Below are 20,198 nucleotides of genomic sequence, written 5' to 3' on the forward strand. Positions count from 1 at the left end.
GCTTTACTTACCATTCAGTTTAATTCGGTTCAGTGTTACTCAGGACAGCTGCTGACACTACTTTTCATTCTGCCTCTCCCACAGATCGCGAGAACCAGTCGATCCTGATCACGTACGTACCCTCCCTGCTCGGGTCCCTGCGGGGCTGCCCGGTGCCAGGGGACCTCCTGCCTGACCACACGCTCTCTGCTTCTCTCTCTGGTTTGGCAGCGGAGAATCCGGTGCAGGGAAGACTGTGAACACAAAGCGTGTCATCCAGTACTTTGCAACAATTGCAGCCAGCGGGGAGAAGAAGAAGGAAGAGCAGCCAGCAGGCAAAATGCAGGTGAGGTCCTTGGCGTAGCAACTTCAACTGTCAGATTTGTTTATGAGCTGTACCATGACAATAAGATTTCTATTTTAGGGAACGCTAGAGGATCAAATCATCAGCGCCAACCCACTGCTGGAGGCCTTTGGAAATGCCAAGACTGTGAGGAACGATAACTCCTCACGCTTTGTAAGTCGTTGCCTGGGTCAAAATTACTTTTCCTGTATCAGCACACTGACTCAAATATTCTTGCAGCCAGGATTGGTCAAATAAACCTTCATTGACTCTTCTCCTTCCTTCAGGGTAAATTCATCAGAATCCATTTTGGTGCCACGGGAAAACTGGCTTCTGCTGACATTGAAACATGTAAGTGACCCTCCCTGCATCATGCCTTTCCTTCCAGCCTTCCTCCCTTCCTGTGCTAACTCTGTCCTACATTCTTTGCCAGATCTGCTGGAGAAGTCCAGAGTCACTTTCCAGCTCAAGGCAGAAAGAAGCTACCACATATTCTATCAGATCATGTCCAACAAGAAGCCAGAGCTAATTGGTAGGAAAGATGGCTAACTTCTCTAGACAAAGGTCACGGAACAACACGTAATTCCTTTACGTGCCAATTACATTTTATCTGGATGTGGGTTGTCCTTCTTTTCAGAGATGTTACTGATCACCACCAACCCGTATGACTATCTGTACGTGAGTCAAGGTGAGATCACGGTTCCCAGCATCAACGACCAGGAAGAGCTGATGGCCACCGATGTAAGTAACGCATAGATGTTCTCTCGGGTGCACACACTGTGACCTTTAACAGGCATGGTCCTTACTCTAATGATTCCTCTGCTAGAGTGCCATTGACATCCTGGGCTTCACTCCTGATGAGAAGACAGCCATTTACAAGCTGACGGGGGCTGTCATGCACTATGGCAACCTGAAGTTCAAGCAGAAGCAGCGTGAGGAGCAGGCGGAGCCGGACGGCACTGAAGGTACCGCACGATATGTACTGCAGCACCGTATAGACCGGTACACTCACTAATACAGGCAGTGATTCAGGGGCAGAGCCATGGACTCAGCCCACGCATTTCCCCAAAGGCCAGTATGGTGGAATGTAAGGATGTCCTAGCCAGAGGACGTTGCTGGAAGAGCACAACTCAGTGCAAGATGAAGATTACTTTGAACCATGCAAAGTCTAAGTGCCAGTAAATCCTAAAGCCCGCTTCCCCTGGCTGACACAGTAGGAGTCAGGCAGAAGAAAAGCAAGCTTTGCTGCTATTCTCCATGGCAGCTTCCCAGGCCTGGCACAGAGCCAGGAGCCTCTCTGCTCAGTGACTTGAGCTGGTGCACCCAGGTAGCTACTACCACTTGCCATCAGCTGTACTCTCCACCTGGTGCTGCTTCCAGGTGACAAGAAGCCAGAATCCTGAAGCTTCTCTGCTTCAAAGCCCATATTCTGGAGACACCTCACGATGCCTGAACTGGGAGCATTGTGCTACTTGAGGGGCTGAAAAGCAACATCAGTTAATACTGAAGCTGTGGCTCAGTCTGTCTCAGCACGTCTCCAGGACTTCAGTTTGAAAAACAGACATCTAAGATGTGTTGCGTTTGCTTTGCCTAGAATTGTTCAAAGGTGCATTCCTTAAAAAGTTCATGGAAGTATTTCCATGAAAACAGAGTTATTTGCATATATCATAAACATGTACTATAAGGGTTTTTTTTCTTGAGTTGTTTTTTTTTTTGTATGTGTGTGGTTTGGGATTTATTTAGGAAAGTTAAGACATAAGTGAAAATGACTGCAAGGAATACAAGGATAGCAGTGAGTCTGATAATGCTGAAGAGTAATATTAGAACAGGCAATAACTAATAGCTGTGATCATTGCATGAATATAACCAAAGGAAAGACTTATAGAAGAGTATAACAGAATTCGATTTATTAAAAAATAACTCTGCGAAAGTGAAATAAAAACTACATTCCAATTTTGTTCTTGTTTCATACCTTACTCTTTATAGTGATAAATGTATATTAAATATTTAGTTGTAAATAATGCATACAATAGAAGCAGCTCTGAATTATCATCTGTATATATATATTCTTTAATGAAGTTTGGCCTTCTCATATTAAAGGACTCTGCAAATACTACTGGTGCTTTCTACCATCTTCACTATGAGAAGACACAGGCAGCAAAATGGAAAGTGCTTGTATTTAATAGTCTAGATTCAGAGAAAATGAGAGCTGCAAAAGACCTACGTGTGTGAGATTTATCCATAGGGAGAATGGGATCCCACTATGAAAGTTGTATAAGATATCCTATTCATAATTTTGGCATAATAGTTCACTAATCTCTCTCTCTCCCTCTCTAATGACAGTAGAGTTTCAGTCACTACAATTTCACTGCAGGGTATTTCGATACCGTCAGTTTCCTTTTCTGCTTATTCAGAAATTGTGAGCTGTTTGACCTGTCATTTTCATGACCCTTTCCCTTTTGTTTATCTAGTTACTTGTTTCAAAATTTGCATGTTCGCTGTAAAGGAATTTGGAAGAATCTCTACATTTACAAATCATCCAAATTAAATGGGGAAAAAATCAGTAAACCAAGAAAAATCACAACATTTTAAAGTATGTGACTTGAAGTATATGTGGCTTCTGCAGAAATGATTCTGAATTACTACAAGATACATCTACTGGAGAGCTAATATTCCATCCTGCTGTATGCTTGTTTCCTTAGTTGCTGACAAGGCCGCCTACCTGATGGGTCTGAACTCAGCAGACCTGCTCAAAGCCCTCTGCTACCCCCGAGTCAAGGTTGGGAATGAATACGTGACCAAGGGTCAAACCGTGCAGCAGGTAAGAAATAAGCAATGATAGAAAACAAATTACATTAATGAAATAAAAGCTTTAAACTTTTTTTCCCTGAATGGTAACTTTTCTTTTACTTTTCTTAAGGTATACAATTCAGTGGGTGCCCTGGCAAAATCTGTCTTTGAGAAGATGTTCCTGTGGATGGTTGTTCGCATCAACCAACAGCTGGATACCAAACAGCCCAGACAGTACTTCATTGGTGTCCTGGACATTGCTGGCTTTGAGATCTTTGATGTAAGAGGAGGATCTTCATATGATTTTCCTGGAAGGGGTATTAAGAAACTGAAATAGTTTGGGGTTTGTTTTTTGTTTGTTAAATTATGGATTGTTTTATATTTATTGAATAATCCTGACATTCCTGTAGGAATGGCACTCTTCTAGTTCTCATAGTATATATTATCTCACAAGGGCTGCAGATTTCTGTAGATGTCTGTTGTTGCATGCAGAAGTGAAAATTCCATTGAAAACTGATACGAAAATGCTGAACAACTGACAGGTAATAGCAGAGACAGATTTTGAGTAAGTTAAAATATGCCATCTTGAAGGAAAATTTTGTTAATGCTGAAGCCAGATTCCCTCCAAATGCTTGGGAAGAGACTGGCAGCCTATACAAATTCAAGTAGATGAAAAGCTGGACTTGAACTAAGCTGCGCAACTCTTTTCATTGCTCAGAAATATGTTGAGACAGTGCCAGAGCCTGAAAGGATAGATACATTAGAGGATGGAATATGCCAGTAACCTGACCAGTCCCATGACTAGAAATTCAGAATCCCAATCACGGAGCCCTTAATGGGTTGAAAACAAAACCTACTGGAAGATGGAAAGTGTTCCTGGAAATAAACTTTGCAAGTAAGGAAATCTCTTTGCATCCTGCAGTTCAACAGCCTGGAGCAGCTGTGCATCAACTTCACCAACGAGAAACTGCAACAGTTCTTCAACCACCACATGTTCGTGCTGGAGCAGGAGGAGTACAAGAAGGAAGGAATTGAATGGGAATTCATTGACTTTGGGATGGACCTGGCTGCCTGTATTGAGCTCATTGAGAAGGTTCTTGGGTCGTACAGACTTAATAGTTTTCCAGATGTAAAGTGTAGAAGGAATATTCTGTGCTCAAATTAGACCACTCTGATGTGTGACATTCACACTTAATGCAGCACATCACATTATTTTTTCTGGGCTCCAAGCATTTCATATACATTTTCATTTGTCACTTCACTGTTTGTGGGATTCTGTCGCGAAGTACATATGATTTACATGGGGCAAAAATTTCAGTCCTAGTCACTGTTCTGGAGTTTATACTCAAATGCATTTTTTTAATGCATGCTGTGTGAGTAAATACACTGAGAAAGTTCTAGTTGAATATGTTTAAAAAAATTTTCTATCTTGTTTCCAAGAAAAAGCATTTAGGAAGTGTAAACTGTTTCTTACATCTGAATGCTACTAATTTCATTCATTTTGTTTTCCATCTTCAACTAACATGCACATAGTGCATTTCTACATGCTAGATCTTTATTACATCACAACTCTCCAGCTTATGGCTGAGCATGTTTTCATATGACTGATGGCATATCCACTAACAAAATGCTTTTTCTGGAAAAACGTAAGATTACACATTTTGAGGTGGACTTTTTGTGTAATTTTTGTCTTCCATTCCTTTCTCACATACATTCTCTCTGCTTCTCGCTTCCACACCTTCTTTCTTCATGTGTTGCTATTTCTTCCAGCCCATGGGCATCTTCTCCATCCTGGAAGAGGAGTGCATGTTCCCCAAGGCAACTGACACCTCTTTCAAGAACAAGCTCTATGACCAGCATCTGGGCAAGTCCAACAACTTCCAGAAGCCCAAGCCTGCCAAAGGCAAGGCTGAGGCCCACTTCTCCCTGGTGCACTACGCTGGAACAGTGGACTACAACATCACTGGCTGGCTTGAGAAGAACAAGGATCCCCTGAATGAAACTGTTGTGGGGCTGTACCAGAAATCATCCCTGAAAACACTGGCCTTACTCTTTGCCTCGGTTGGTGGGGCGGAAGCAGGTGATTTCTTTGAAATTAGTTTACAATAATTTACAGAAAAAACATCTTGCAATATTATTTTGCAATAATATTTACATTTCAAAAACTGAATACCCAAAACCCACCTACTTTTTTGAACTCAGTAACTCAGACTAATAGAGGATATTACATTTCCCTGGAGACCTTAATAGATCTGTAGGTTTCAAGACCAGATAGCTGTACTGCAACATGAACACACGCTCACTGACAAATCAGATTTCTGCCATATGGGGCACTCCCAAAAACTTCAAAGAATACAATCAAATGTGTCAACATGACGCTAAATGTATGCATACCCTCGGATGTAAAGATACCTGAAGACTGCATTTGATGTACTCACTAGCGATTTATTCAATTCCTTAAGTAACTTGCTATGCAAAATGTTACATTTTATTTCCTGCTTGCATTTTCTTAACTTCAGCTTGAAGTCATTAGTTTTCATGCTGCTATAATCTGAAAAAATCAAGCCTTCCATTGTATCTTTAAACACTGTATGCATTTGCAAATTTTGATCATATTATTATTTTCTATTTTTTTTGAGATAAACACACAAAGTTCTTCAGGTTCTCACTGCATGTTTCTGTTCATTTCTTTTTTTATAAAATACTATTGTTTAGAGAGTGGTGGCGGTGGCAAGAAGGGCGGCAAGAAGAAGGGTTCTTCTTTCCAGACTGTCTCAGCTCTTTTCCGGGTACTGTAGAATAAACATTGTAAATTTTATTTCATTGTGAAAAAAATATAGAAAATTTAGTTCAGAAAAGCTTTAGATTGATCTAATATACAAAATTTTTATGTTCAGAAAGGATAAAGGCACATGCTTCTTAATAAAGAAGGGTTCTCATTGAATCCTTGAAAATATTTTTAAAGAACTGCCATTCTCTAAATTTTTATGGAACTGCCATTCAGTTCCATAAAAAAAAAATACTGATCATGGTTTTATTGCAGATTTTTTACTCCATCCAATATTGAGATTGTGTAAGTGACATTTTTGAACTTGAGTCTTTGCTTTTACTCTTAAGGAAAATTTAAACAAGCTGATGAGCAATCTGCGGAGCACACATCCCCATTTTGTGCGATGCCTCATTCCTAATGAAACAAAAACACCTGGTAAGTTGTTAAAGCTCAAAGATTTGATAAATCTGTTTTTCTCTGTGCAGTACAATGAAGTACCAATTCATTATGTCATTTATTAGGTGCCATGGAACATGAACTGGTGCTGCATCAGCTGCGGTGTAACGGTGTGCTGGAAGGGATTAGAATTTGCAGGAAAGGATTCCCCAGTAGAATACTCTATGCAGATTTTAAACAGAGGTCAGATTCCATGTCATCCACCATCCACCATATCCATCAGTGCTGAATAATTTGCATATTCTGATTGTTTTAACTACTGTCAGAGTTATGGAAAGGGTTCATTGTACCTACTTTTAGGCATACCAATGTCAATTGTCCGAGTTAGTCATCCAGTTTCTGTCTAACTAGAAGAACAGGCATTTTCAAAGAATTTATTCCTTTCCTTGTTTTGTATTCTGGTATATGAGATAAAGCATTTTTTAATTAACTATCTAGAAATGAAATTGACTATCTTAGACTTAGTTCACTTCAGGGTAGCAACGTAAGATGACTCGCAGCACAGAAATGTGAATAAAGAAACTACAAAATGTTCTAGACTAATTTGTTGGAAAACCAAATAAAATAAGAAAATGTTGCTTCTTGTTCTATATCAGGTGGCAAATACTCGGATAGTATGCACTGCCACTATTTTGGATGAAGAATTGCTTCTCCTTTCTACATATTTTGTTCTCGCACATAAAGTTCTCATTTGGAGAAAAGACGTTATGTAACAGCGTATTTGAAATATGTCAGCAGTTACACATGGAAATCACTACCATTTCTTGATACCATTCTGTATCAAGAATTTCTGGACTAAGGAAAGTGCAAAGTTTTTACTAAAAACATATTTGCTCATGAAAATTTGATTTCTAAACAATGGAACAGAGTTCAGACTTATTCACCTCTCTTCCACTCTTAATCCCCCTTCAGAGAATCTTAATGGCATTAGCTGGTACAGGTTTGATTGAGCTTTCAGGAATCTGGCCTTCTTCATTTTCTACTTCCTCCCATAGGTACAAGGTGCTTAATGCAAGTGCCATCCCAGAGGGGCAGTTCATTGACAGCAAGAAGGCTTCTGAGAAGCTCCTTGGATCCATCGATGTGGACCACACACAGTACAAATTTGGTCACACCAAGGTACAAATGCTACTTGACTGATGTACTGTGCTTGCAATACCTGACAGTTACGTACTGCAACGTTCCTTTTCTCAAGGTGTTCTTCAAAGCTGGGCTGCTGGGACTCCTGGAAGAGATGAGAGATGAAAAGCTGGCACAGCTCATCACTCGCACACAGGCCATGTGCAGGGGTTACCTGATGAGAGTGGAGTTCAAGAAAATGATGGAGAGAAGGTAGATACTTGTAATTACCTGCTGGGCCAATCCTCATCAGATACCAGTGACATGAACAAAACTGAAAACAAGCTGCTTCTTGCCAAATCTCATTTATTTCTCATTAATCCAGTGTACCAATATGGATGTTTTTGGGAGTATACCCTGGCTGTAGGTGAAGCAGTATAAAATCCTGATGTAGGAAAAATTACTGGTTTTAACTTATATCACCTTTTGTACTAATTGTTGCTAAATTCAGTAAATGGATACATTATATGCATGTCTAGAAATCAGATATATGGTCTAAGTTAAAGGTGAGAAACACATACTTTGGCACAAGAGAAGTATCTTCTTCCCTTGGGTAACTTTCATGAAAAGGACATAAGTCACCTTCTGGAGGTGCTCCTTTTCTTTGGCCCTCAAAGTGAGCCAGACACCTGGACTTCAAAACTGCCCATACAGGATGACAATTGACATCACACTAGGGGGGTTTCTAGTGATTCTCTTCAGGAGAATTCTCAGTTTCCAGTCCAGTCAAATATAAATAAAATGATGAAAAGATACAAGGGAGATACTGCCTTATCTTTGAATACATATATTCAGATATACATGTATTTTTAGATATTAAATATTCTAAATATTCTTAATAAATATATATTCAATAATATATAATGGTTTTTATACAAACAGATATATAGAACTATAACTATAAAGTATTATATGTAGAACTTCATGTTATGCATATCAATGTATACAATGAAATATGCATTATACATTAAAAAATATGTAACATATTTTTTATTATCTTTCAGGGAGTCCATCTTCTGTATCCAGTACAATATTCGTGCCTTCATGAATGTGAAGCACTGGCCCTGGATGAAGCTCTTCTTCAAGATCAAGCCCTTGCTGAAGAGTGCAGAATCTGAGAAGGAGATGGCCAACATGAAAGAAGAGTTTGAGAAAACCAAGGAAGAGCTTGCAAAGTCTGAGGCAAAGAGGAAGGAGCTGGAGGAGAAAATGGTGGCCCTGCTGCAGGAGAAAAATGACCTGCAGCTGCAAGTGCAGGCTGTGAGTATTGCTAATGTTTTTGGCTTGTAATATCCTGTGTAAAATGATCCCAAACGTCTCAGCAACAGACACATTTTTCCAAAACAGGATTTATTTTTAAAACATACACATATTTTATGAGATAGGAAGGAAAACCATATATAAAAGCTAAGCTGAAATCTACAAATATTAATAAATTTGCAATGAATTATTGCAGCTGATTTGTTACACTTTTAAATCAAGAGAGAAGTCATCAATTTCCAGTTAGTAAATACTACAGTTTACAGTATGACATTTTACATCATACATGGCAGCTTGCAGCAGCAATTATCATGTCTTTATAAAACTTTCTGCACTACATAATTTTGATATGTTATCATCTGATCAATGGAGGTGGTCGAGAGGTCTTATTAACACCTTTTATTAGGAGAGTCACAAGTGGATTCAGATGGAGTAGGAGGGGCTGAGATTGTCAGGCATTTTTCTAGCATTTATGGTCCCAATGATGAAAATGGAGTCCTCCCCTTTTTCCTGGAAATAAAAAGGTAGCAACAATAAGCCCCTTAAAACTGTCTTTAACAACAAGGATTAGGATTCATCTGACCCCATTTTCATGTCTACAGTCTAAAAGTCTACATCTGAGCTAGTAGCCTCAGGTCCTCATCATCTTCAGCAAGAAGAAACTCACCCTTTTAGACTATGACATAATTCATCAAAAAATGTAACTTTTTTTGATTGAATGGACTGCATCTTGGCATCATGACAGATATCTAAATCTACATGAGACAAACTCCAACCCAGCTATCTTGCTGAGCTGTAAAACATCTTCTGCCTAGATAGTGTCATTGGTCTTCACTAGAACAAAGAGGAAAAGAACAAACAGTATGTAGAAAACAAAGGTTACCTCTTAGTAAGTTGCATCTTAGCATGCATGTAAACTCAGGTAATTGATACTGCCCTGGTAAACAAAAGTCTCCCTTTCAAACTGTTCTTGACCACAAGGGCTAGAAACATGCCTGATTCAGCTGCTGCCTTTGAAACAGTGATCTTAACACAAAATTTTGCCAAAAATAGAAATTAAATTCACGCTCAGTAAATCTTTGGGGGAGAGTTGTAATAGATTTTCTCAGCTGATTGTTAGCGTTTTTAGCATTCAAGTTTAAAATGCTGTATGCTGAAAAATCTGCCTATGTGATTCTCTTCAGTAGAATTCTATCCCAGTTGCCAGTCCAGTCAAATGCAATATAAGTAAAATAATGAAAAGATACAAGGAAGATACTGCCATATTTAATTTCAGGCTCTATCTTCAAATTGGAGATAGAGTTGGATAGATAGTTGGAGTTCCATAAGCAGTTAAAGAGTCTAAAAAGAAAAGCTCAGAGCCTATATTTATAGTGTGATAATATACTCCTTTATTTTCTGGGCTGGAGGCAGTCTGAAATAGATAAATACTCTCATAATAATGAGTTGAACTGCAAAGGACGTTGTAAAGCTGCTTTGAAAATAAGAATTCCTTGTTTGTAAATCAGTAAAAAAAAAAATAAAATTTGAAAACTATTTTGTTTAAATTAATTATGAAGGAAGCCGATGGTTTGGCTGATGCTGAGGAAAGATGTGACCAGCTCATCAAAACCAAAATCCAACTGGAAGCCAAAATTAAGGAGGTCACTGAAAGGGCTGAAGATGAAGAAGAGATGAATGCTGAGCTGACAGCCAAGAAGAGGAAACTGGAGGATGAATGTTCAGAGCTGAAGAAAGATATTGATGACCTTGAGTTAACACTGGCCAAGGTTGAGAAGGAAAAACATGCCACGGAAAATAAGGTATGAGGCAGAACCTGTCACTCATGCTTCAGAAGAGAACACTGTGCTGCTACTGGACTTCTGTATCTGCTTCCTTTATTTACACTTGCTCCTTTCTTAAAGGTGAAAAACCTCACAGAGGAGATGGCAGCCCTGGATGAGACCATTGCCAAGCTGACAAAAGAAAAGAAAGCCCTCCAAGAGGCCCATCAGCAGACACTGGACGACCTGCAGGCAGAAGAGGACAAAGTCAATACGCTGACCAAAGCGAAGACCAAGCTGGAGCAGCAAGTGGACGATGTAAGCATGATTGCCCAGAAGAACAGGACAGGTATGGAGTTAGACCTGGCTTGCAGAGCACTGATGTCTTGTTCTGTTTAGTTGGAAGGGTCCCTGGAGCAAGAGAAGAAACTGCGCATGGACCTTGAGAGAGCTAAAAGGAAACTGGAAGGAGACCTGAAAATGAACCAGGAATCCATAATGGACTTGGAAAATGATAAGCAGCAGCTGGATGAGAAACTAAAGAAGTAAGTGTGGCCGTGGGGCACCTGAACATTGGGCTGGTGCACTTGTCTGTTTTCTTTGAGCTCTAACACGATTTGCTTTGCTTTGCCCAAAGGAAAGACTTTGAAATCAGCCAGATCCAGAGCAAAATCGAGGATGAACAAGCCCTGGGCATGCAGTTACAGAAGAAGATCAAGGAGCTGCAGGCAAGTCTCTGTTCCTCCCCCTCTCTCACCCAGTCTCAGGTCCGGAAGGAGGAGGGCCTGGGTGTGAAGGGTCCCTAATGTTCCCCAGGCTCGTATAGAGGAACTGGAGGAGGAAATTGAGGCTGAACGTGCCTCTCGGGCAAAGGCAGAGAAGCATCGGGCTGACCTCTCGAGGGAGCTCGAGGAGATCAGCGAGCGCCTGGAAGAAGCAGGAGGGGCTACCGCAGCTCAGATCGATATGAACAAGAAGCGTGAGGCAGAATTTCAGAAGATGCGCCGCGACCTCGAAGAGGCCACGCTGCAGCACGAAGCCACGGCTGCCGCCCTGCGGAAGAAGCATGCGGACAGCACAGCTGAGCTTGGGGAGCAGATCGACAACCTGCAACGAGTGAAGCAGAAGCTGGAGAAGGAGAAGAGTGAGCTGAAGATGGAGATTGACGACTTGGCCAGTAACATGGAGTCTGTCTCCAAAGCCAAGGTGCTTTACAGTAATTCCAACATAATCAAGTATTTATATTTTAACATAGAATTTAAGTTAGTCGCACTTTAAAATAAAGAGTTGCGCTTTACGACTTGAATTTGAATTTATATATTTCAGTATTACTATAATAATATATTGTATCCTTTGGGTGAGAGCTAAAATCTTCACCTGAAGCCCCTAACCTAAGGAACTATAGGGTCTCACTGCTTGGTTCAAAATATTATGATAGTGAAATGAGAGACACTGACGTTATCAATTTTCCAGTTTCTTCTAAAATAGAAAGTAATCCAACCCTACCCTTTACTTTTTATTCCTGTTTTTCTTTTCCTCTCTTAAATACTTCAGTGACATAATCACTAAGATCCAAACAGAAATTTAAAATAATTCCTCATGTTACAGTGTCTCATCATTCTTTTTATCTATTGGAAAAATGGAGTGTACATTAATAAATAATACAAATGTTAGAATTAGGGATGCAAATTTCGTAGAAAGATATAGGAGTTAACTGAGACATTTTGACTTTACTTCTAAATTATTGGTTTCTTTTTTTGCCCTTCGTAAGAATTCAGATTCTCAGCAACTACATGTTGAACCACCAATCATCTTTTATTCTGTTCTTCATGCAAATAGGCAAATCTGGAGAAGATGTGTCGCTCCCTAGAAGATCAACTCAGTGAGATTAAGACAAAGGAGGAAGAACAGCAACGCACAATTAATGACATCAGTGCTCAGAGAGCTCGGCTACAAACAGAATCCGGTAAGACATTTGTGGGTTTTAAGAGAACATTGTATATGACCTGGGGCTTTAAAAAAGGGTCAAAAAGACCTGGGGTTCTTGGTGGAAACTAAGTGGAACATGAGCCAGAAATATGCTCTTGAGGCCAAGAAGGCCAACAGAATCCTGAACTGCATTAGGAGAACTGTTGCCAGCAGGTTAACGGGGGTGATCCCCCTACACAGCATAGGTGAGGCCACACCTGAAGTGCTATGTCCCCACTACCGGAGAGATACAGACATCCTGGAGAAGGACCAATAATATGTTTAAGGGGCTGGAACAACCAGTCACTGGAGCAACCTCCCCAGGAGCGTGGTAGAGTCTCTATCACTGAAGGTTTTCAAGACATGACTGGACAGGAGGCTAAATAATCTCATCTAGGCTCCCTTTCCCATGAAATGTTGGTCCAGATGAGCTTTCAAGGTCTTTTCAAGCCTGGACTGTTCTATGATTCTATGACGGAATTTTCAAAGAATAATTCATCTATCTCATAACCTAGACTTCATCCTTCTGCTTCCCAGGAGACATTCAGAAGAGGACAGTGATATACCTGAGCACATACACCATGTAGTACTCATTCTGTAAGCTCAAGCCTTGAAGTGACCACTAGACTTAGTGCAAACATACAGTAAGACTAGTCAGATATTGGAGAAAGGAGCATGATGTAACTCATTTCTTGCCTCTAAGAGAAACACTTGAGCGTATTCAGAGATATGCATAGGTGTAGGTGATTAGGATTTCACAAAAGAAATATTATTTTTAACTCAAAATATTTTTAACATGCATTTTATTATCAAGGTTAACACTTTTAAATAAGTCATAAAAAGGTTCTTTTACTCATCTGCACTCTCCCAGGTGAATATTCACGTCAGGTGGAGGAGAAGGATGCTCTGATTTCTCAGCTGTCAAGAGGCAAGCAGGCATTCACCCAACAGATTGAAGAACTCAAGAGACACTTAGAGGAAGAGATAAAGGTGAGAAGGCTTTCCAAATTCTCTCTTACCCATTGAATTCCTCCTGTCTAGGATGAGCTTCAGATACATATGATATTACAGAATCAACAATCTCAGAGGGAAAAAAAAAACACTTAGGTAATTCAGTGCAAATCTTCCCATATTAGATTTGCTCCCCCTTCCCTGAATTCTATCAATTAATTCTTTTGCAAATTCCCAGAGATTCCTTTCTCATTCAGTAGCTTGCCATCACTCACAGCAGAATTATCAAGCGTCCATCAACATTACAGTCAGATTTCCCAGGATATGTCCATTCATTTTCACAATACTATTTTTCCCGCAGGCCAAGAACGCCCTGGCCCACGCCTTGCAGTCTGCTCGCCACGACTGTGACTTGCTCCGGGAACAATATGAGGAGGAGCAGGAAGCCAAGGGGGAGCTGCAGCGTGCCCTGTCCAAGGCCAACAGTGAAGTGGCCCAGTGGAGAACCAAATATGAGACGGACGCTATTCAGCGCACAGAGGAGCTGGAGGAGGCCAAGTATGTGGGAATGTGGGGAAGGCTGGCAGAGACTAAGAATGGAAATTTGAGGAGACCACTGTGGTATTGTCAGGAAGAAGTCAATATTCTGCTTTGGGGTGGGGTGCCAGAAGAGAGAGAATCATAGAATCATAGAATCATAGAATGGTTAGGGCTGGAAGGGACCTTCAAAGGTCATCTAGTCCAACCCCCCTGCAAGGAACAGGGATATCTCCAACTAGATCAGGTTGCTCAGGGCCTTGTCCAACCTGGCCTTGAACGTCTCCAGGGATGGAGCATCCACCACCTCTCTGGGCAACCTGTTCCAGTGTTCTACCACTCTCATAGTAAAAAATTTTTTCCTAATATCCAACCTGAACCTACCTCCCTCTATTTTAAAACCATTACCCCTTGTCCTATCATAACTGGCCCTCCTGAACAGCCTCTCCCCATCTTTCCTGTAGGCCCCCTTGAGGTACTGGAAGACCGCTATAAGGTCACCCCGGAGCCTCCTCTTCTCCAGGCTGAACAGCCCCAACTCTTTCAGCCTGTCCTCATAGGAAAGGTGCTCCAGTCCTCTTATCATCTTCGTGGCCCTCCTCTGGACCCTCTCCAACTGGTCCATGTCCTTCTTATGTTGGGGGCTCCAGAACTGGAAGCAGTACTCTAAGTGAGGTCTCACGAGGGCAGAGTAGAGGGGGAGAATCACCTCCCTCGACCTGCTGGCCACGCTCCTCTTGATGCAGCCCAGGACGCGGTTGGCCTTCTGGGCCGCAAGAGCACATTGCCGGCTCATATTGAGCTTCTCGTCCACCAGTACTCCCAAGTCCTTCTCCTCAGGGCTGCTCTCGATCCAATCATATAAGAGAATATAACCAAAAGCAGGAATGCGTTGGGGGAAAGCAGAAGCAACAAAGCTCTTCAGACACACAATGGCAGCAAGATGACAGTGTGAATAGCAGAGTGAACAGCAGAGAGTGAATTACTGTAGACCAGGACACAGACATAGAAAGTGGCTGGCTGGGAGAGGTCCTGCACCTCTGTGTAAATGGGGATCACACACTACCCAATGGCTAAGTGTACTCTTGTGAAAAACACACTGGCTGCACACCACAGGTTCCCGTTTGTTTCCTCACCTGGACCTGTGCTTACCACCTCCCAGGAAGAAGCTGGCCCAGCGCCTGCAGGATGCAGAGGAACACGTTGAAGCCGTCAATGCCAAATGTGCCTCCCTGGAAAAGACAAAGCAGAGGCTGCAGAACGAGGTGGAGGACCTGATGATTGATGTGGAGCGATCCAATGCTGCCTGCGCGGCTCTGGATAAGAAGCAGAAGAACTTTGACAAGGTCTTTTGGGCTCCAGCCCTGGGCTTCCTGGGCAGAGCATCCCCTCCTGATTGCCACATCCATACTGAGACCCTGTTTCTCTTCAGATCCTGGCAGAGTGGAAGCAGAAGTATGAGGAAACGCAGGCTGAGCTGGAAGCCTCCCAGAAGGAGTCTCGCTCTCTCAGCACAGAGCTGTTTAAGATGAAGAATGCCTATGAGGAGTCCTTGGACCACCTGGAAACACTGAAGCGTGAGAACAAGAACTTGCAACGTAAGTCCCTGGCCCCCTGCTCCTGGCAGGGCTTTCTCACTACCCACCGCTCTCCACGGGTCTGTGCCTGCAGGTCTGCAAAGTTGCCCATGACCTTGGTGTGACAGGGCCCTTCCATTGGACTCTTTCCCTGACCATGCCATTGGTCTTTGTTCCCACAGAGGAGATTGCTGACCTCACGGAGCAGATTGCCGAGGGAGGAAAGGCGATTCATGAGCTGGAGAAAGTCAAGAAGCAGATTGAGCAGGAGAAATCTGAAATCCAAGCTGCTCTGGAGGAAGCTGAGGTACATGCCCATAATCATGATGTCTGCACTAAAAATAGGAGCAATGGGGAAATATGGCTGAAAAATGTTTGGCCCCCCTCTGTTCTGGCTGGGGAGTGCAACCAGCTGAGATTTCCTGAAATAGTCTGTAATTACCTAGAACGCGAGCAGTTTTATCAACATTACAAATGTTTGTGTGCACTTGTCCAGGCCTCCCTGGAACATGAAGAGGGGAAGATCCTGCGCCTCCAACTTGAGCTCAACCAGGTGAAGTCTGAGATTGACAGGAAGATAGCAGAGAAAGATGAGGAGATTGACCAGCTGAAGAGAAACCACCTCCGAGTTGTGGAGTCCATGCAGAGCACCCTGGACTCTGAGATCAGGAGCAGGAATGAAGCCCTGCGGCTGAAGAAGAAGATGGAGGGAGACCTGAATGAGATAGAGATCCAGCTGAGCCATGCCAACCGCCAGGCTGCAGAGGCACAAAAGAACCTGAGGAACACACAGGGAGTGCTCAAGGTCTGTTGAACAAAAATTGCCTACAGAGAAATGTCTTAGCTGATATTTTCAGAGTCAAACAGATCTGAATCTGCTCCTAATCTCTTTCAATGTTACTACAGGATACCCAGATACATCTGGATGATGCTCTCAGGACACAGGAGGACCTGAAGGAGCAGGTGGCCATGGTCGAACGCAGAGCAAACCTGTTGCAGGCTGAAATTGAGGAGCTCCGGGCAGCACTAGAACAAACAGAGAGGTGTAGAAAGGTGGCTGAGCAGGAACTGATGGATGCAAGTGAGCGTGTGCAGCTCCTCCATACTCAGGTGAGGGCACTTGGTGAGAAATGGGACTCTTGGTAAGTAGGAGAATACTTGCATGCTTTATTCCAGTCTCTATTGGAGGCTCAGCTTCAAAGATGAGAGTTATCTTTTCTGAAGTAAGCATCATGATACTAAAAGATACCTTTGCTGAAAAAGTGTGTACACTGGCTGTGTTGCCAGGTTGCATTCAATGAAACCCATGCTTTTACTTTCCTTGCATCCTAACATGATCTCCAGAGGAAAGACACTTAAACATAGAGACCAGAATTTTTTAGTCACACATGACAAATGATCTGCCATCTGAGCAGTCAGGGAATGTACCTCCGAGACTACAGCAACATTCATTCCTTGCTCATTTGAAATGTAGCAGTAAGGAATCCTCATATTCTTTCCAAAATGTGCTTGCCCACTCTAGCAAGAAAGTGAGGATGAACTCCTGGCTCTGATGCAGCCCATGTCAAGCAGACTTTGACATGAGCTACATGTCATAGCAGTCATTCAGTAGTTAGGCTCTGAAATCTATGGAAAGCATCTTGCTTCGAATGCTGAAAAGATTCTGGAAGGAATCCATCCTATCTATGTTACAACTTTCTCTTTTTCAGTTGATGAGAGTGGATTACTTTTCCCTTATTAGAAAAGAAGGCATTTCACTGGCTCTATTTTGATTACTCCCTCACTCTATTTTGATTACTTTTCTGTGGCAGCCTTGGTGGATGAGATGTGACACAGATTATATTTCTAAGTATTCTTTTTCAAATTAGTAAAATTAATGGTTGGAGGGAAAAAAAAAAAGCGTTGTTCCTCAGTGATGAAAAATTTTACAGAAAAATCTGTGGTATTGATTTTTTACATAATTAAGTCTGAAATGGTTCAAAATCCTGTAATGTTCTTGCTTTGATATAATGAGTTAACAAAAACAAACCTCTGATGCTGCTTAACAGAACACCAGCTTGATCAACACCAAGAAGAAGCTGGAAACAGACATTGCCCAAATTCAAAGCGAAATGGAAGAAACAGTCCAGGAAGCCCGCAACGCTGAAGAGAAGGCCAAAAAGGCCATCACAGATGTGAGTTGGGGACTCCTTTCACCACTGATAGTGGATACATTCTCCCTCTAAATGTCTCCAGCCCCAAAATGGCTTTGAACCTTTGCTTTCCAGGCAGCCATGATGGCAGAAGAGCTGAAAAAGGAGCAGGACACCAGTGCTCACCTGGAGAGGATGAAGAAGAACCTGGACCAGACGGTGAAGGACCTGCAGCACCGTCTGGATGAAGCCGAGCAGTTGGCTCTGAAGGGAGGCAAGAAGCAAATCCAGAAGCTGGAGGCCAGAGTGCGTAGGCCTTTTGTTTGGGCATGAGGAACATGTCACGTAAGCAGCCAGCAGGGAAGCTCCAAAGATGGGCTTCTTGTTGCAGGTGCGGGAGCTGGAAGGGGAGGTGGATGCTGAGCAGAAGCGCAGCGCTGAAGCCGTGAAGGGTGTGCGCAAGTACGAGAGGAGGGTGAAGGAACTGACCTACCAGGTAAGGCAAGAGGCCTCCTTGGGCTCACAGACCCTTCTTGCAGGAAGCCAAAATGTAGACCTTAGGGACTTCTTTCTGTCCTGAGTCACACAGTTGTAAAGGACAAGACTGAGAACATCAGAAGAAATTATCTTTCTGGTCATGTCAGGATGATCCAGCTTATCACCTCTATCTTACTGGACAGCAATGGTCTATAAGGAGTGTTACTCTCTGTTTCATGTAGAGGGCATTTAAAGAGGAGGGGCACAGAGGTGCTTCTCTTTCTTGTCCTTCTCTTTAGTCTGAAGAAGACAGGAAGAATGTTCTCAGGCTCCAAGATCTGGTGGACAAGCTTCAAATGAAAGTGAAGTCCTACAAGAGACAAGCTGAGGAGGCTGTAAGTATTGCTGTGTGCAGAGGCAATTCTATCCAGTTGGAGGTGGAATTCCATGGTGGTGTTTCCCCCTGCCTAGCTCTGTTCGAACCCTTAACTTTTTTGTCGTTTTCTCACTGTGCACTCAGGAATGAACAGATGAACATTTGTTCTGGCTGAACAATTCAGAGGTCTAGAGGGGTGTAGAATACATTTTGTGTGAGCATTATTGCATCACTGGGAAGATCAGCGAAGGCTCAGGTCAACATTGTGGGAGTAGATCTCTGCCTCCTTTCACTTTTTTAATTCCATATTTATGCCTAGCAGAAAAAGAAATTACCTTCAAATATTAATACATTACTTTGTAGCAGTAAATAAATGGAAAATGATTTAAAGGAAATAACTGTAATTATATCTAATTATTCAAAAAATCCAAAGTGCATTAGCAGTTCATGTCCAGAGATGAATTCCTGGTGTATCTTATTAACTATCTAAACATTTAGCATTTAAGTTATTCCTTTGGATTCCCTCTGGAAGTATTAGGGAAAATTATGTACTAACTCACAGTCTTTTTTTTTCGTTATGTAAAGGCAAAATATCACGTGTTCAGTGCAGTGTTACAGTAGGAACATTACTAAATGTTTTAAAACCTATTTTATCTCTCTTCCTATCCCCAGGAGGAGCTGTCCAATGTCAACCTCTCCAAGTTCCGCAAGATCCAGCACGAGCTGGAGGAAGCCGAGGAGCGGGCTGACATTGCAGAGTCGCAGGTCAACAAGCTCCGAGCGAAGAGCCGTGAAATTGGCAAGAAGGCAGAAAGTGAAGAGTAGATGCCTCCAGTGGTGTGAAGTGAAAGAGAATTCCACAAAATGTGAAATTCTATCGCTTTGATTTTGTAATCATGGCTTAGTCCTTCATCAATATCTAGATAATTAATGCCTAGATAATAAAAATTGTAGAGATTTTCCCATGGAAATAATGAAAAGTTCACTGTGTATTTTAATCATTACCCTGAATTCTTATAAGGTTTACATTTTTCCTTGCTTATTTAAAGTAATTCAATTAAAAATGTCACTTCAGGTATTTTCAAAGGGTTTCAGCCACTGTTAAAGTGGTCTAATTGGACATCCTGCTTTATTCTCACCATGGAGTGAGTTAGTTAGTTGAGGAAGTCATTAAGTCCATAATGAAGTCATTAATGAAGTCATTAAGACTTATGTCATTAAGACTTCCTTAAGGGAGAAAATCATTATCTCTTTGCAACAGAATGTAATCATCTCTTATAACTTCTGCTTTAGAAATATTGTTTAGAAATACGACATATTTTAACCCAAAGGTTCTGTCCAAAAAATAAGAATTTATTGCATCTTCTGGTAATTCAGTCTAATCATGGATTATTCTATTAAATCATGTGTCTTATTTGCAAGAAGATATTTTTTCAAATTAAACCTCTTCACTCCTTCAAGATACTTTGAAACACAGTTTAGAGGACATTTAAACTCAAAATCTACTTTTAATTTTCATTCATGAAAGTGATGTGCAAACCAACATTCCAAGGGTAGCAACAACCAGCTACCTCGTATAGAATCATAGAATGGTGAGGATTGGAAGGGACCTCAAAGATCATGTAGTTCCAAACCCCCTGCCATGGGCAGGGACACTCTCCACTACACCAGGTTGCTCAAAGCCTCATCCAACCTGGCCT

The 20,198-nt window shown here is 41.8% G+C and overlaps 1 protein-coding gene across 1 annotated transcript in view; it reads left to right on the plus strand.

Moving 5' to 3' along the window:
* LOC104371534 (uncharacterized) overlaps nt 1-19,323 on the plus strand; it is a 57,365-nt gene extending 38,042 nt beyond the window's left edge. The window contains exons 43-77 of the mRNA XM_086624335.1: nt 85-112; nt 211-325; nt 404-496; nt 610-673; nt 756-854; nt 960-1,063; nt 1,149-1,287; nt 3,025-3,143; nt 3,243-3,392; nt 4,035-4,205; nt 4,883-5,192; nt 5,828-5,901; nt 6,230-6,317; nt 6,404-6,521; nt 7,334-7,457; nt 7,534-7,670; nt 8,462-8,717; nt 10,277-10,519; nt 10,622-10,798; nt 10,880-11,025; nt 11,118-11,208; nt 11,297-11,686; nt 12,320-12,446; nt 13,320-13,438; nt 13,761-13,957; nt 15,099-15,282; nt 15,369-15,534; nt 15,696-15,826; nt 16,010-16,318; nt 16,420-16,623; nt 17,562-17,687; nt 17,781-17,951; nt 18,037-18,141; nt 18,422-18,517; nt 19,171-19,323. Coding sequence (XP_086480461.1) covers nt 85-112; nt 211-325; nt 404-496; nt 610-673; nt 756-854; nt 960-1,063; nt 1,149-1,287; nt 3,025-3,143; nt 3,243-3,392; nt 4,035-4,205; nt 4,883-5,192; nt 5,828-5,901; nt 6,230-6,317; nt 6,404-6,521; nt 7,334-7,457; nt 7,534-7,670; nt 8,462-8,717; nt 10,277-10,519; nt 10,622-10,798; nt 10,880-11,025; nt 11,118-11,208; nt 11,297-11,686; nt 12,320-12,446; nt 13,320-13,438; nt 13,761-13,957; nt 15,099-15,282; nt 15,369-15,534; nt 15,696-15,826; nt 16,010-16,318; nt 16,420-16,623; nt 17,562-17,687; nt 17,781-17,951; nt 18,037-18,141; nt 18,422-18,517; nt 19,171-19,323 — 5,324 coding nt within the window. The remainder of the gene's footprint in view (nt 1-84; nt 113-210; nt 326-403; nt 497-609; nt 674-755; nt 855-959; nt 1,064-1,148; nt 1,288-3,024; nt 3,144-3,242; nt 3,393-4,034; nt 4,206-4,882; nt 5,193-5,827; nt 5,902-6,229; nt 6,318-6,403; nt 6,522-7,333; nt 7,458-7,533; nt 7,671-8,461; nt 8,718-10,276; nt 10,520-10,621; nt 10,799-10,879; nt 11,026-11,117; nt 11,209-11,296; nt 11,687-12,319; nt 12,447-13,319; nt 13,439-13,760; nt 13,958-15,098; nt 15,283-15,368; nt 15,535-15,695; nt 15,827-16,009; nt 16,319-16,419; nt 16,624-17,561; nt 17,688-17,780; nt 17,952-18,036; nt 18,142-18,421; nt 18,518-19,170) is intronic.
* Nucleotides 19,324-20,198: the final 875 nt, after the last annotated feature.

The sequence above is a fragment of the Tauraco erythrolophus genome, chromosome 20 (genome assembly GCF_009769465.1).
Source record: "Tauraco erythrolophus isolate bTauEry1 chromosome 20, bTauEry1.pri, whole genome shotgun sequence".
Lineage (NCBI taxonomy): Eukaryota > Metazoa > Chordata > Aves > Musophagiformes > Musophagidae > Tauraco > Tauraco erythrolophus.